General features: G+C 34.3%; 2 protein-coding genes across 2 annotated transcripts; one reads left to right on the top strand and one right to left on the bottom strand.

The window, feature by feature from the left end:
- Positions 1–5,144: 5,144 nt before the first annotated feature.
- On the bottom strand, positions 5,145–6,349 carry LOC117686643 (uncharacterized). Its single transcript, XM_034462070.2, has 2 exons — positions 6,010–6,349; positions 5,145–5,871 (listed from the first exon to the last, which is right to left on the bottom strand). Exons 1-2 carry the CDS (start codon positions 6,347–6,349, stop codon positions 5,156–5,158), a joined length of 1,056 nt encoding a protein of 351 aa, XP_034317961.1. The 3' UTR covers positions 5,145–5,155.
- A 1,135-nt stretch (positions 6,350–7,484) lies between these two features.
- Positions 7,485–13,618, top strand: LOC105317120 (dual specificity protein phosphatase 22). Its single transcript, XM_011413662.4, has 5 exons — positions 7,485–7,803; positions 10,940–11,056; positions 11,890–12,014; positions 12,588–12,759; positions 12,972–13,618. Exons 1-5 carry the CDS (start codon positions 7,783–7,785, stop codon positions 13,425–13,427), a joined length of 891 nt encoding a protein of 296 aa, XP_011411964.3. The 5' UTR covers positions 7,485–7,782; the 3' UTR covers positions 13,428–13,618.
- The last annotated feature ends 433 nt before the right edge of the window (positions 13,619–14,051 follow it).

Genomic DNA, 14,051 nt, shown 5'->3' with positions numbered 1-14,051 from the left:
TACCCTTGTTTGCTTTTTATCAGAAGGATTTGCTGCATACCAAATTTAATAAGATTTTACAAAGAATGGTAAAGTATTATAATGATGATTGAAAAAAAATAATGAAAATATAACCAAAAGTTATAATTAACCATTTTTGTTTACGTTGGTGATAAAGTGCTGATTCAAACGTTAAGAAATATATTGATATATACCAAGAAACAGTATTAAACATTTCAAATGCATATATTTGTATAGGGACGAAAAATGTACATCTATGAATAAATAGTAATCAATGTACAAACTTGAGGGACAGTAATGAAGCATAAAAATTCAGGATCACACTTGGAGATATACATGTAATAAGTGTCTTGATTTCATCTGGAGACACGTTCCCAGCAGCGTTTAATAATATTCCCCCAACAGGCAAAAAGTCATCTATAAGAATGGTGCAGGTGTTGATTTAATTATTTTCATGGTCACTTTAAACTATTAATTTTCTTGAAAAACAGGACTTAGATATTTTGTTGAGTCTGCCGGTATATCCGCTCCAAGATTTTCGTCACCAAGGTTTATTAGTATTGTACACTGTTCAGGCAATACGTAGCATCGTTTTTGAAAATGGGGAGGGGGGAGGGCAGACTTATTCAAAAATCTTGACTACAGAAAAAAAGGAAATGGGTTACTACTTCCAAAAAACCTGAAAATCCTAATCCGTTGGGGGGGGGGGGGGGGGGGGGGTGGTTAGGACTTTTTAAAGAAAACTTAAGTATAAATTTGGTAGAGAACATCTCTCTAAATTATATATTTCATTCATAAGACCTACCCTTGAATATGCTTCGATTGTGTTGGATGGCTGTTCTGTGCATGATGCAGACAAACATGAAAAGGTTCAATTGTGTGCTGCTAGAATTGTCACTGGGTTGCCAATTTTTGTACCAAGGGAAGCGCTTTACTTAGAAACAAGGTGGGAAATTTTACAAACCAGACGTACGATACATCGCTAAGATGAAAACTATGTTCAAATTTAATATGGGGAGTCTGCCTGGTTATTTATTTGATATTATTCCTAACAAGCGGGAAAATATATCGCGATATACAACACACGAAACAAAGATCAGTTTAATGTTCCTAAGTGCAGGTTAGATTTACTTAAAAAATCATTTGTACCCAATGCTGTCAATCATTGGAATTCGCTAAATATAGAAGCCAGAACAGCCACCTCAATCAATTTGTTTTGCAAACATATGCCTAAAGTTACGAAACCTCCTATTTATGTTTCTTTTGGTAAACGCTGTACCAACATCATTCATACAAAGCTGAGACATAACTGTATTAAACTATGATCTTTGTAAACGTAATATACTATCGGAAAAAAGAAACTGTGCATTATTTAATATATAAAAAAACATTTAAAAATTACAATGAACAAATTTTATTTTTTGTAATACTGTTAACACATGTATTCGTAAAAACATCTCATAACACATTAATGTCAACGTCGAATAACGTCAATTTCAGCACACTCGAAAGTCACTGTTATTTGAATATAATTTAATTCTGATTGTAACGCCTCATTTGATTGGCTAAACAAATTCATATATATCGTATAACATAACCAGCCAACGTCATATTACGACGCGCGTGCGAAACGTATTAATCCGCTTGACGTTACGTTTAAATTTTGTACAAATTAACATCTTTTAACTAATAAGTGGGCCCTATTTTCTGATTTTAGTAGTAAAAAATTAAATAATAAAGAATAAATTTAAGTTCTACCTATGTTATACGAGTATAACATAACTTGGAACAGTTTACGCTTTTTCATAAACCGCTTCGCGGTTTATAAAGCGTAAACTGCCCCCAAGTTATGTTATATCGTATAACATACTAGGTAGAACTTAAATTCATTCCTTAATTGAATTAACAAAATTAATAACGCGTGTGACCACTATTTGCGTTCACGCATGCTTGACAGCGACGCCTCATTGATGCCACTAAAGTGTTCAGAAATGCTTGAGGGATGTTGTTCCTGATGTTGGTTAAAGCCTGACCTAAATCAGCCAATGTCACTGGCTGATTTGGTAAACGGCGTAAACGTCTTTCCATTTCATCCCAGACGTGCTCGATCGGCAAAAAATCAGGGGAAACAGCTGGCCAAGGCAAGACATCGACATTCTGTTAAACAAACAAGTCCCTGACTACACGTCCAACGTGTGGCCTTGCGTTGTCTTGTTGCAGAGTGATGTGATTTTGATGTCTCTGTATGAAGGGTATCACATGACGCTGAATAATTTAATCTCGATAGCGTACGCCGGTGAGATTTCCATAGACAATTTGTAGAGGGGTCCTTCCACGTGCTGATATTCCACCCCACACCATAACGCTACCTCCTCCAAATTGTCGACGTTGCACAACATAAGCGTCCTGCTAACGCTCCCCAACGCGACGATACACCCTACAACGGCCGTCACTGCTATCCAAATGAAATCTGGATTCATCAGTGAACAGAATATTGGCCCAGTCCTGTATTCTGAATCGCAGATGTCGTATGCACCACGCTAGTCTGGCGATACGATGACGTTGAAGCAGTACTGGGCGCACCGCTGGACGTCTTGGTCCGATGTTTTGCTCGCGCAGACGATTACGCACAGTTCTTGGACTAATTGGTCGAAGCCCTGGAACGCTACGGGCAGTCAAACTTGCTGTATGGAAACAATTTCTCAGATGCACAAGTCTGATGTGGTTGTCCTGTTGACGTGACGTCACACGAGGTCGCCCAGAGCGCGGTCGATCCTGAGTGTCGCCAGATTGTTGAAAACGTCTACATAATGACTGGATGGTGTTCCGATGAACTCCAAAGTGTCTTGCTATAGTATTTTGTGCCATTCCAGCTTGCAGCATCTCAACAGCACGATTACGTTGGTTTTCGTTGAGTCGTGGCATGACATAGGGGTAAATTTTGTTGAAACTAAAGTGATTTCCTTAACAAAAATGTTTAAACAAATCCTTCACAGTTCTTATTCCAAACAGTATTTGCCCGTAAAACTCGTGCGTACAAATTCTTCAATAAACAACAGGTGCTCACTAACCATGAAAAAGTCCGTGCACCCGGACGGTTACCATCCGATATTGTCAAAAACATTACCATTATCGATTGTTTAAATTTCATAAATACAAACAATAGATATAGAAAAATTATACTAAATTTTATAATGTATGTAAGTTTCTTTTTTCCGCTAGTATATTATAAATAATCCGTTGTGTTTGTGTGGTCAAACAGAAGATGTGTATCATTTCTTTTTTTCATGTAAAAATTACTCTAGAGCGAGAAACAACATGTTTGATCAATTGTTTATGTTAGATTTAGTCAATATTGATACTAATTTACTTTTATATGGTAACAATTAACAACCCACCTTTACATATCAACAAAAGCATTTTTGCGTCTGTACAAAAGTTAATTGACGAATCCTTGAGATCTAAATAATATTTCTTTGTGTATATCAATATTATATTTTCTTTTGTTCTATATTCATATAAGGAATAAGGAATCATTCTTTGAGTATTATGAGGTGATAATTTCGGTCGGGGCGTGGTCAAATCAAATAAAGCCCGAAGGGCTTTATGATAGATTTGACCACGCTCCGACCGAAATTATCACCTCATAATATTCAAAGAATGATTCCTTATTACTTATATTTATATTATTTCTAATGTGCACGATTAAAGATCTAATAATTATAACATGTTTACCGTTGTTTTAATTCGTATAATTATGCAAACCCCACTGGCGCCCCAGGAATACGTCATTTGACACTTGCATCACACGTGTGTTGTACATGAAAACTCACCCCGAGAAAACCATTGTCAACCGACGCGAAGCGGAGGTTGACAATGGTTTTCGAGGGGTGTCAATTTCAACTGTTATCCTCCCAAACAGGCACTATTTATTTTGTTATACTGAATGTCTTTTTTAAAAATTTTAAGAAAATTTTACTGCTTTTATATAGGAATAACGTGAATTTTACAGCGAACCGTACGCGCATAATTTTCGCGCATGTAACATTTTTTAATGTTACCCGTTGCCAAGTGCGTTGCTAACGCTGAGGGTAATATTATATAAATAGTGCCTGTTTGGGAGGGTAACAGTTGAAATTGACACCCCGAGAAAACCATTGTCAACCGACGCGAAGCGGAGGTTGACAATGGTTTTCGAGGGGTGTCAATTTCAACTGTTATCCTCCCAAACAGGCACTATTTATTTTGTTATACTGAATGTCTTTTTTAAAAATTTTAAGAAAATTTTACTGCTTTTATATAGGAATAACGTGAATTTTACAGCGAACCGTACGCGCATAATTTTCGCGCATGTAACATTTTTTAATGTTACCCGTTGCCAAGTGCGTTGCTAACGCTGAGGGTAATATAAAATATTATTAACTGCGTCTTAACCAATCAGATTTCAGTATTTAACATGAAAGTATAACAAAAAATATTATTAACTGCGTCTTAACCAATCAGATTTCAGTATTTAACATGAAAGTATAACAAAACAAAATATCAAATCAAATATCATTTGATTTTTAAAAAAAATGTGTGTAGTTGCAAAATAGTAAATAACTAGAGTGTTTATTTCGTGATAGCGGAAGGTACTTTCCTCCTGCGCGGTAAGGCGGTCGATCTACACCTCAGTCGAGATTGTACTTGATGGTAATGGAACAGTTCTCAAAGCGGGAGTTATTCAAAACTCCAGATTTAATGCTCGAGTCGGACATGGTGGAACAATTAAGTTCATTTTTGACAGGTAAGTTGGAATTTTCAGAATTATAGGGAACGATTTGAAGATTCTGTGATTGTTGGCCGGAAATTACACATGAATCTTCAGATGGATCATTTATTTTGACACTTGCGGTGGTTATTGTAGATAAAGTTGCACTCGCACTTTTTTTGGGTAGAAGACAGTTCACGATTATAGCTACGTATGGAAGCTTCGTTGCGATGCCCGGAGAAGTACATGATGTGTCTTGCTTCAAATCCAGCGTCGTTCATGGCCTGAATTGCTGTCGCTCTTAGACAGTGAGCTGTGTAACGTTTGCACCCGGCGGCCTTGCAAATATCCGGAAGGAAATTAACATATGATCGCTTTTTCATGGGATCGGCTGTGTACCATATGTTAACAGTTGCAATCTTTCGGGTAAGAAATGGCATCTTTAACGCATTTATTGAAAAGATGAGACGCATTTGGGTCCGTTTTAGACAAGAAGAACTTCAACATCTTCACAGGACAAGTTTCGTTTCCAGTTTCATACATTCTTTTGTCGTTCAGTGCTTCAAGTTTGTGAATGCCACCTTGATAGTTTTTTTGTTTTGTTTCATGCTTCAAACAAGCATATATGGAGCCTTCTTCGTCAACTTTGAAATCGAAGGAATCTACCCGAAGCTGATGATGGAATTCAAGACCACGAGACACAAAATGTATCGCGATGATGTACCACATTGCAAGTCGCAGATTGACTGGAGAAGAATATGCACTCTCCAGGTAAGCAGAAATTTTCTGTAAATCTGATTTGTGAATGATCTCCTTATGAGTTGTAGGGCGAGAAGTTCCAGTGACCATTCTATGCTTCATGAGACCGGTCAAACTTTTATTTGCAGTTTTGAATGCTTTATCGTTTACAATCATGTCTATATTTCGACCGATGTCGGATAAATGCCCGTTTATGGCGGCTCTGATTGCTTTCATGGTATTCTTATGATATTCGGAGGTATGCTCCTTTTTCGGGTTTTGGGGTTTTGCTTCACAGTAAAAGCGACTGAGTTTTTTCGCCAGATCCTCCTCGCAAATCTCAGCCAGATCTAGAGGGACTCCAAACGTTTCAATATGCCAATCTGTATAGAAAACGCACAATGATATCCATGTTTTGACAGTTATTTGAGAAAAAACTGTAACTGCATAATATGGGCTGTTTTTGTTTGCGTTTAATTGCTGCTTACTAATATTCACTTTTAAAAAAAAAAGAAGCGTACCTGTAAGAATCTTTAAACCCCATTTGGTGCTTTGTTTTGTAGCCTTTGATTGTGTGAGTTCCTGAAATCCTTTAATTTCGTCGTCGGAAAGCTTGGCAAAACGAGTACTTGTTGGCGTTTCTGGGGCTGGCAACCCGGGATCATCGGATTTTTTCAAATCGGCAAATGCCTGTTGGGTTAATGTTATATCGAAGTCCGAAACGACCATTTCGGATAGAAAATTGTCAAAATCAGAATCAAAACCTTCTAATTTTAATTCTGGCAGGAGGGCTTCATAATTATCCCCACTAAATACTTCAAAATCGCCATATTTTACCGCATCTGATATATCGTCGTTCATGGTGGCTGCATTCGATCGAAATAAAAAATGAAGTGATCAGCAGACGATCATTATAAGAAATCTATTCATCAGCAGACGAGCCGTTTATATAAAATATTTAAATTGCATATTAAGGTATTTTTCTATAAATTTTATTTTAAATGGTAACCTTTACATGCTCATTTTAATTTTCATTCATTTTGTGTGCGAAAAGAAAACATTTCAAAACCACTACTTTTTTTATTTAGCACATGCAATGTATTACTACGCGCGCCGTGCAGCCAATACCGTTTTTCGGTTTTGCTATAAGACACGCCCATTTTGTGTCACTCATATTTTTTGATGTTATTCGGTTTTAGGGTTCAAAATTGATTTGTAATGTTATCACAGACAAAGACAGTTGAAAATGTAAATATACTAGTATGCATGACAACTATTGTTATATTTAAGGAGAGGCACTTGTACGTGTAAGTTGTTAGAACTTGTTTCTGATCCTTTTGTTTAATCAATAAAATATGTTCAAAACAAAACAAAAATTCCAGTTATTTTTAATTTCCGCTCATTTTCTTCGCAGAGGATGAACATATTGGAATGAAATTTGGTATACATGTTTATCATGATAATATCTAGGTCAAGTTTGATATTGGGTATGATCAAGCAATTTTCGAGAGAGTTATGGCCCTTGGACGTGGAAAAATTCCAGTTATTTGCAGTTTATGTTCATTTTCTTCGCAAATGGTGTACATATTGATATGAAATTTGGTATACAGGTTCATCTAAATAATATCTAGGTCAAGTTTGATTTTGGGCATGATATAGCAATTTTTTACAGAGTTATACCCCTTGGACTTAGAAAATAACTCCAGTTATTTGCAGTTTATGTTCATTTTCTTTGTGGATGTTTCCAAGGGAGGGGGCATAAGTATTTCACAAACATCTCTTGTTCAATTTTATTTTTTACATGGGCGACGTCCCTTTAAAGTGGGGGCCAACTCCATGTTAAAATTTAGTAATATTTAAAATTTATATTATCTTATTAATCGCCTCTTGCAACAAAATTGTTTTGGAGTTGAAATCCTGTGTGATAATCCAGACGCAATCCCCCAGGAAAAAAAAAGCTGGACGGGGCTAATCTGAAGCGGCATATTCCCAAACATCAAACGTCCTTGTGTTGTGTCATTTGATTGAAAAGTGCTCCACGCTCATGACTAGGCTACTTAACCGAGGAAGGAAGTAAACACTGTGTCAATACATATTTAAACTCAAATCCTGGTATTTGCTTGTATTTGATGCATTCACAAGTAAAACAAATTGCGTTGTTTGGACGAATATTTCTACGAACAACTTGTAAAAAACCATTAAACCGGAAACAGATCTCCAGGTATCGATAGAATCTTTGCGTCACACAGTGCGATTACATGGTTTACCTGGTTGTGTGTTTATCCTGATGCAGAATGGGCAATGGGATGAATAGGGTAAAGTAAAATATCTAAGTTTAAAAAATGATATAATTTGATTATGATATGATTGATTTTTTTTTTTAAAATTGCTGCACCTGCTGCCGGCTGCCCGAGGAATGTTGAACAAAATCAAAACAAAATCACGGGGTTTTGTCTTCTTACATTTTTGACCACCCCTTTACAATGAAGTACAATATGCCAATATTTTATTGTTATGGGTGGTCAACAAGAAACAGATACAGTACAATCTCAATCTTGATTTAGCTATATATATATATATATTTTTAAGCTATTCAGAGTAGCTTATTAAAGTTTTCATATGTAGTTTTTCACGAAAATGTTTATTATAAGAAAAAGACACAAAAATCACAATTTATGTACTTAAGTGCCATTTTTATGCATGCTGAAAAAAATACACATTTACATGCCAAAAAAAATGTGTGACAAATAGCTAAATCGAGCTACTCTGAATAGCTTAAGAACGTTGGATCCTGCTATCAAGTCTTAAGTTTTTTTTTAAAGTATCTTTTAAAAATCTACACACATAGCTTAACCAGAATTCAAAACAAAATTTTGGGATCTATATGTTTCATTTGGTGTATTTGACATAAATCGCTTTTCTCTCTATTTATTTTTATCGGAATGAACCATGGCATCAAATACCAATTAATACTATTTAAAATAAATAAAATTAAAAATATCATAAGGAAAAATGTTACAATTTCTTCATCTAATTGATATTTTGACCTTTTTGCACTGAAAAAATGCTATTTTTATCCAATAACGATTCAACATGTAATGAAATTATTTTAAAGTCTCAAACTTTTTCTCAAATCATGATAGACTTGTCAGAAAAATCTTTTAAATTCAGAAAATAACACCAAAAATATGTGTCTATTATGTAAAATTTGAGATATGGCATGAAATACCCCGATAAGCTAGTTTTAGGCAAAAATTTGGATATTAGAGAAGGAAAATGTCATGACGAACTCATTACGTTAACAAAATTTTAAATTGTTAACAATAAAAAGATTTTGATCACTGTTGATAGTAGGCATATCATGTAAAAAATTAGTCATATGTCGTTAAGAATTCATAGGTGTCTCAAATGGGCAGATGAAAACAAACAGGAAAATAGAACGGAAGGGAAAATCAGATATCAAGTTGTATTATTTGACTAGATAAGATGGCCTTTTGATTTTTTTTCCGTCTAAATCTCAAGCGTTGTAATATTACAACTCATGTTATTCGAATGTGAACTGGTGTTAATGATAATTTTTAACATAGATTATGTAAGCTCTAGGGGATTAGATATTGCTTTAGGAAGGATTGATTGTTGGAGACAATATACATACATGTCCTAAAGAGACCTGCATAATCGGCTAATTGTATTCAGCGCGTCGGCACGCCCGCACGTCCATCTCATCTCTTTTAATCCAAGTAAAATCTTCCCGTAGTAAAACACTCAAATGACGTTGATTTTTCTTTATTTTAAAGCATTATCGCTTACATTCATTTCAAGAAATTTCGACCCCGATAGTAATTAGCTTGACAAATAGTTTTGATTCACTTTTATAACTGTAGGCGGTAGAGCTTTTATAAATCGCAGATTTATTCTTTAGTGACACAAACCAAAGTTCTTTTCATTTCATTTTTAGTTCATGATTTTACAATGGATATTGTCTTTTTTGCTATAACTTTGAGCGGTTTGAGCTTTTGCTTTTATTTTCTTTGGACATCACCTATAACATTTTTCTATTCTTTAATATGACATTGATCTTGGGGTCCAGTCTACTTTTGTAAGACTAATCTTGGCATTAAATGCCAACAGAGACATAAATAACATAAGCACAAATGTTTTTTTAAGTCTCTGATGCTAAACAGGGTATCGGTGTTTTCAGTACAAACACATACTGTCCGTATTTATTAATACCAACTTCGAATATATAATTGTCTAAAAATTGGACTTGTTGAGTCATTAGCCCAACTGGCCTAAACATTATAAACTGGGGTATGGGGTCGTCCAGTATGTGAATTTACATGTATATCTTAGTGATTTAATCGCAAGATTTGTCCATACTGTCTTTAGTGTGAATTATATCAAATGTATGTTTACACACGGCTAATCGTCGTCTGAGCAATAACATCGTACGGTAATAATGACAAGAAGGCCCATGACTTGTACAGACATTTTCTATAACTTCAAATTTTCTCCCGCACCTATCCCCGATATATTGTTATTTATCAAGTGAGAACTTCTTGCAATAATACAAGGTACTACTATACATATGCGCACAGGATAACCATGCAAATACAAAGTAATATTATGTTTCCCTCTCAGCCTTGAACCCGTACCTTTAAGTTATTACATTATCAATGAATACTTATCCAGGGTACAATTTCACCGCGTGGATGGTTGTTCAGGGCACAGATGTCTAACAATGTAATATTTATTTTAGAAGTATGAGAATTTTCTGTACTACAATATCTCATAATCGCAAGAAATATTTTTAACATCATCCAGCTGCTTGTGCTTCCCTCTCCCAAATGCTCTCGAGAAAAAATAAAGCTGATTTCTAGTGGTATTTAGCATTATCTGAAAATAACATGAAGTTTGATGACAAAAAATAAAACCCTGAAAAATTGTATTTTAACAAACACATCAAACAGACAGAATTCACAGTATTAAACCATTTTTAGATTTTTCTCTCATTCATTTATCATCTCTACATTCTCATACACTAAATGTTTCTAATAGATTTCTATTGAAAAAGACACCCAGTGCCTCATTTAAATCAAACTCATTGATATCAGGATTATTTATTACTTTGTACATCAATTACCATCGTTCACTTCTCATTCTGGCAGAGGAAAACATCGTGCCCGATGAAAATAAAATCGTATAATCGATAATCTAATTTACAAACAAAATCTGTTACGCGAGCGCACAGACGCACCGAATACAGTTAGTCACATAATCAATGTTGCCCAAACCCAAAGTTAACATTTGTTTTTGATCTAGTAATAAAAATATAAAAACATATTTTATCAACTGCTATATGAATGAACATGCATGTAGTAACAGTAGTAATGTTTCCCATTTTATCAAGAAAGCAAAGTTGTAAAACGGTAATGTTTGTTTTTATTTCAGGTTTTACCTGGGCTTTATGTTGGGAATTTCCGTGACGCCAAGGACAGTGAGCAACTCAAAGCATACAAGATAACCCACATTGTGTCAATACATGACTTTGCCAAAAAACTAAGAGATGTAAGAGCTTGTTGCAGACTCATTAAATCCATAAAAGTGTTCTTTCAGTTTGTGCTTAACAGATTAACTGATTTAAGATTAACTTCTGAATTATTAAATAATTAGGTTGATATTTTATATTCATAAAAGTGTAAATTCAGTGTGTGCTTAATAGATAAACTGATTAATGATTAACTTTTGAAGAATTAAATATATTGGATTGATATTTTATATTCATTTTTTAAATGTGTATGATAAATGTGAGTAGAGTTTGAGCTTAGTTTTAAGAGCCAACAGTGCATTGATCATTATAACCAAGTACATGCACTTGAAGAAGCAGTATTCTTATCAATAAAAAAAAAAAGATTTAAGTGAATCATAAACAAATCAATAAATAAGTTGTAGATCAAAAATATGTTAATTTTTTAAAAATAAATTCTCATTAAGTGATTACTCTTCAGCGCGAGTAGTGTAATAGGGAAGTAAGGCAGACCAAAGTAAATGCTTATAGTTTGACATACCAGGTAATCTTTAAGTACGTAACATATTAGGCAGAATGTTTAATGATTCGTTTATTGAGAAGATAAACTCAATGAGTGTGACTATATCCAAATTCAACTCATAAATGACCAAAAAGTTGGGAATTATCATGATATGTATTTTTCCAAGTTTTAGTTGCTGAAAGTTAAACAAAATTGAAAAGTAGGTTTTCAAAAATAAGGAAAACTTTATTCAATGTTTATCTCTTAAAACTAATAAGCAAATAGGATGTCAAAGATATATTTTTTACAGCATAATATGCTGTATATGAATATTGCTCCACTTGTTACTTAATAATGTTCTTGTTGATCAAGGATATAGAATACAAGTGTGTACTAGCAAGTGATACCCCAGAACAGAACCTGGCCCAGTTCTTCCCAGAATGCAATGATTTTATTCATGAAGCTCGAGTCAAAGGAGGGAATGTTTTAGTTCACTGGTAAGGTGCTACCTTAAAAGAACTTTGGATGTTCTAACTATATTTTTGATAATTGAAAATGCTCTTTGCCAGAAAAAAAGTTAATATGTATAATTTCATATGTTTGTCTAATGACTTAATATTAAAAGAAATGTAATTAAAGGTGAATTGAGAAATTAGTATAGATTTGCATGGGCACCAGCTGTTTTTTTTTTTTTTCAAAATATATTAATTGCCTGAAGCCAAAGTCTGAGGGCAACTGATATACATTCAAAGGTCAAACAAAACAGCTGTTGGCCAAGGATTCAGTAAAAAAAACTATGAGAGATACACTTTCAAATTTTTTTAAAAAAATGTAAACATTAATTTTATAACCATGATCATCATAGATTTAGAATTTGCAACAAGTGGCTAATTTTTAATAAATTGTTTATGTAAATAGTTAATAAATGAATCTTTTCATTGAAATACAAGATCAAGTTAAAAACATAGCCAATTATGAAAAAGGTTTATTTGAAAGTTTTGAAACAGTTTTAATCTTATCAGTTTTGTAAATGGAAAAAAGTTTATTGACTGTATTCTATGATTGGTTAGTTTAGCGGGCGTGTCTCGGAGTGTGACGGTGACAGCAGCGTACATGATGACGGTGACGAACTATGAATGGAGGGACTGTTTAAATGCCATCAGAGGAGCCAGGTCCTATGCCAATCCAAACTTCGGCTTTCAAAGACAGTTACAAAATTTTGGCGTAGAAAAATTGGCAACGGTAATGAGATTGAAAAATCGTATGATTTTGATGTTCTGAAATTTTGATGGTGAAAAATTTGCAGCAAAAATGAGACTTTAAAATCCTAGTTTTTGATTTTCTGAATAAAATTTCGATGATTTTTGCTGTTTTAATATTTAGCAATTTACCTCCATGAGTTAGATGAATGTTGCATGTTTATTGATCTTTTTTGCATATTGAATTGCTTTTAGGAACGAGAGAGAGTTAAATCTATGTATGAGACGGTGCCTTATAATGACAATGAAGAAATGAAGCATCTCTTGGATGCATTTCATAAGTTTGTTTTACACGGAGACCCAAATCGAGATGATGGACTGTTAAATCTACCTCACAAGGCTTACAAAGACCGTCCAAAGGCAATTCATGTAAACTCGGACAATGTAGGGACTCAAGGTGCAAGTAAAAGTATTGATAATCAAAACAACCAGTCTAATGAAACTCAGAACCCTCAGACTGTCAGTCAGCAAACCGAAAACAACCAGTCAGATGACACTCAGGAATCAGAAACTTTCAGTCCGAAAACCGAAAACAACCAGTCTGGTAACACTCAAACTGTCAGTCAACAAACCGAAAACAAGTCTGGTAACACACAGGAACCAGATACTGTCAGTCAGCAAACCGAAAACATCCAGGATAATTTGAACTAGAACTGAAACTATCAAAGAAGAGCTTTATATTCTCGCAGGACAGGACACACCCCTCATCCCCACCCCCAAGTATAGACCCCCAGGTCTTTACTACTTATTTTTCCCATTAAATTAGCGATATCCTTTTATAACACTTGGGAATATTTTTCTTTCAAAATGCTTTTTTTAGGTAATTTTTCAGAATGAAAGAATGAATTAGTTTAGAGATGTGTCATAAAAGGATAATTTAATGGAAAAGAAGAGTAAAGGCGCAGGGGTCTATTCTTGAGGGATTTGGGAGGGGGTAGGGAGGGTGTCCTGTCCTCGAGCACCTGTGTAGCTACTGGCTAGTGAACCAAGGTCCAACAATTAGTGACTCCAGTCCCATGCATTATATTATTGACAACATTTATGCAATACTGATATAACTATGCAATATGAATAGTATTAGCATTTACATTTACAAATTACTTAAGTCATATTTTTACTATTGAAGTGTACACTGTATGAATCTGTCAAGTGTTATTTTACACCATTCATTTATTTTATAAATGGGAGTTTCTAAGAAATTTCCTTTTTTGCAAGTCCATTGTGGCTTTTCATATAGTTCTAGTTATTTTTTCGGAACATATGTGTTTGTTTTTT

This window comes from Magallana gigas, chromosome 3 (genome assembly GCF_963853765.1).
Source record: "Magallana gigas chromosome 3, xbMagGiga1.1, whole genome shotgun sequence".
Classification (NCBI taxonomy): domain Eukaryota; kingdom Metazoa; phylum Mollusca; class Bivalvia; order Ostreida; family Ostreidae; genus Magallana; species Magallana gigas.
The sequence above is the reverse complement of the archived record's forward strand: the minus strand, read 5'-3'. Positions and strand labels throughout refer to the sequence as shown.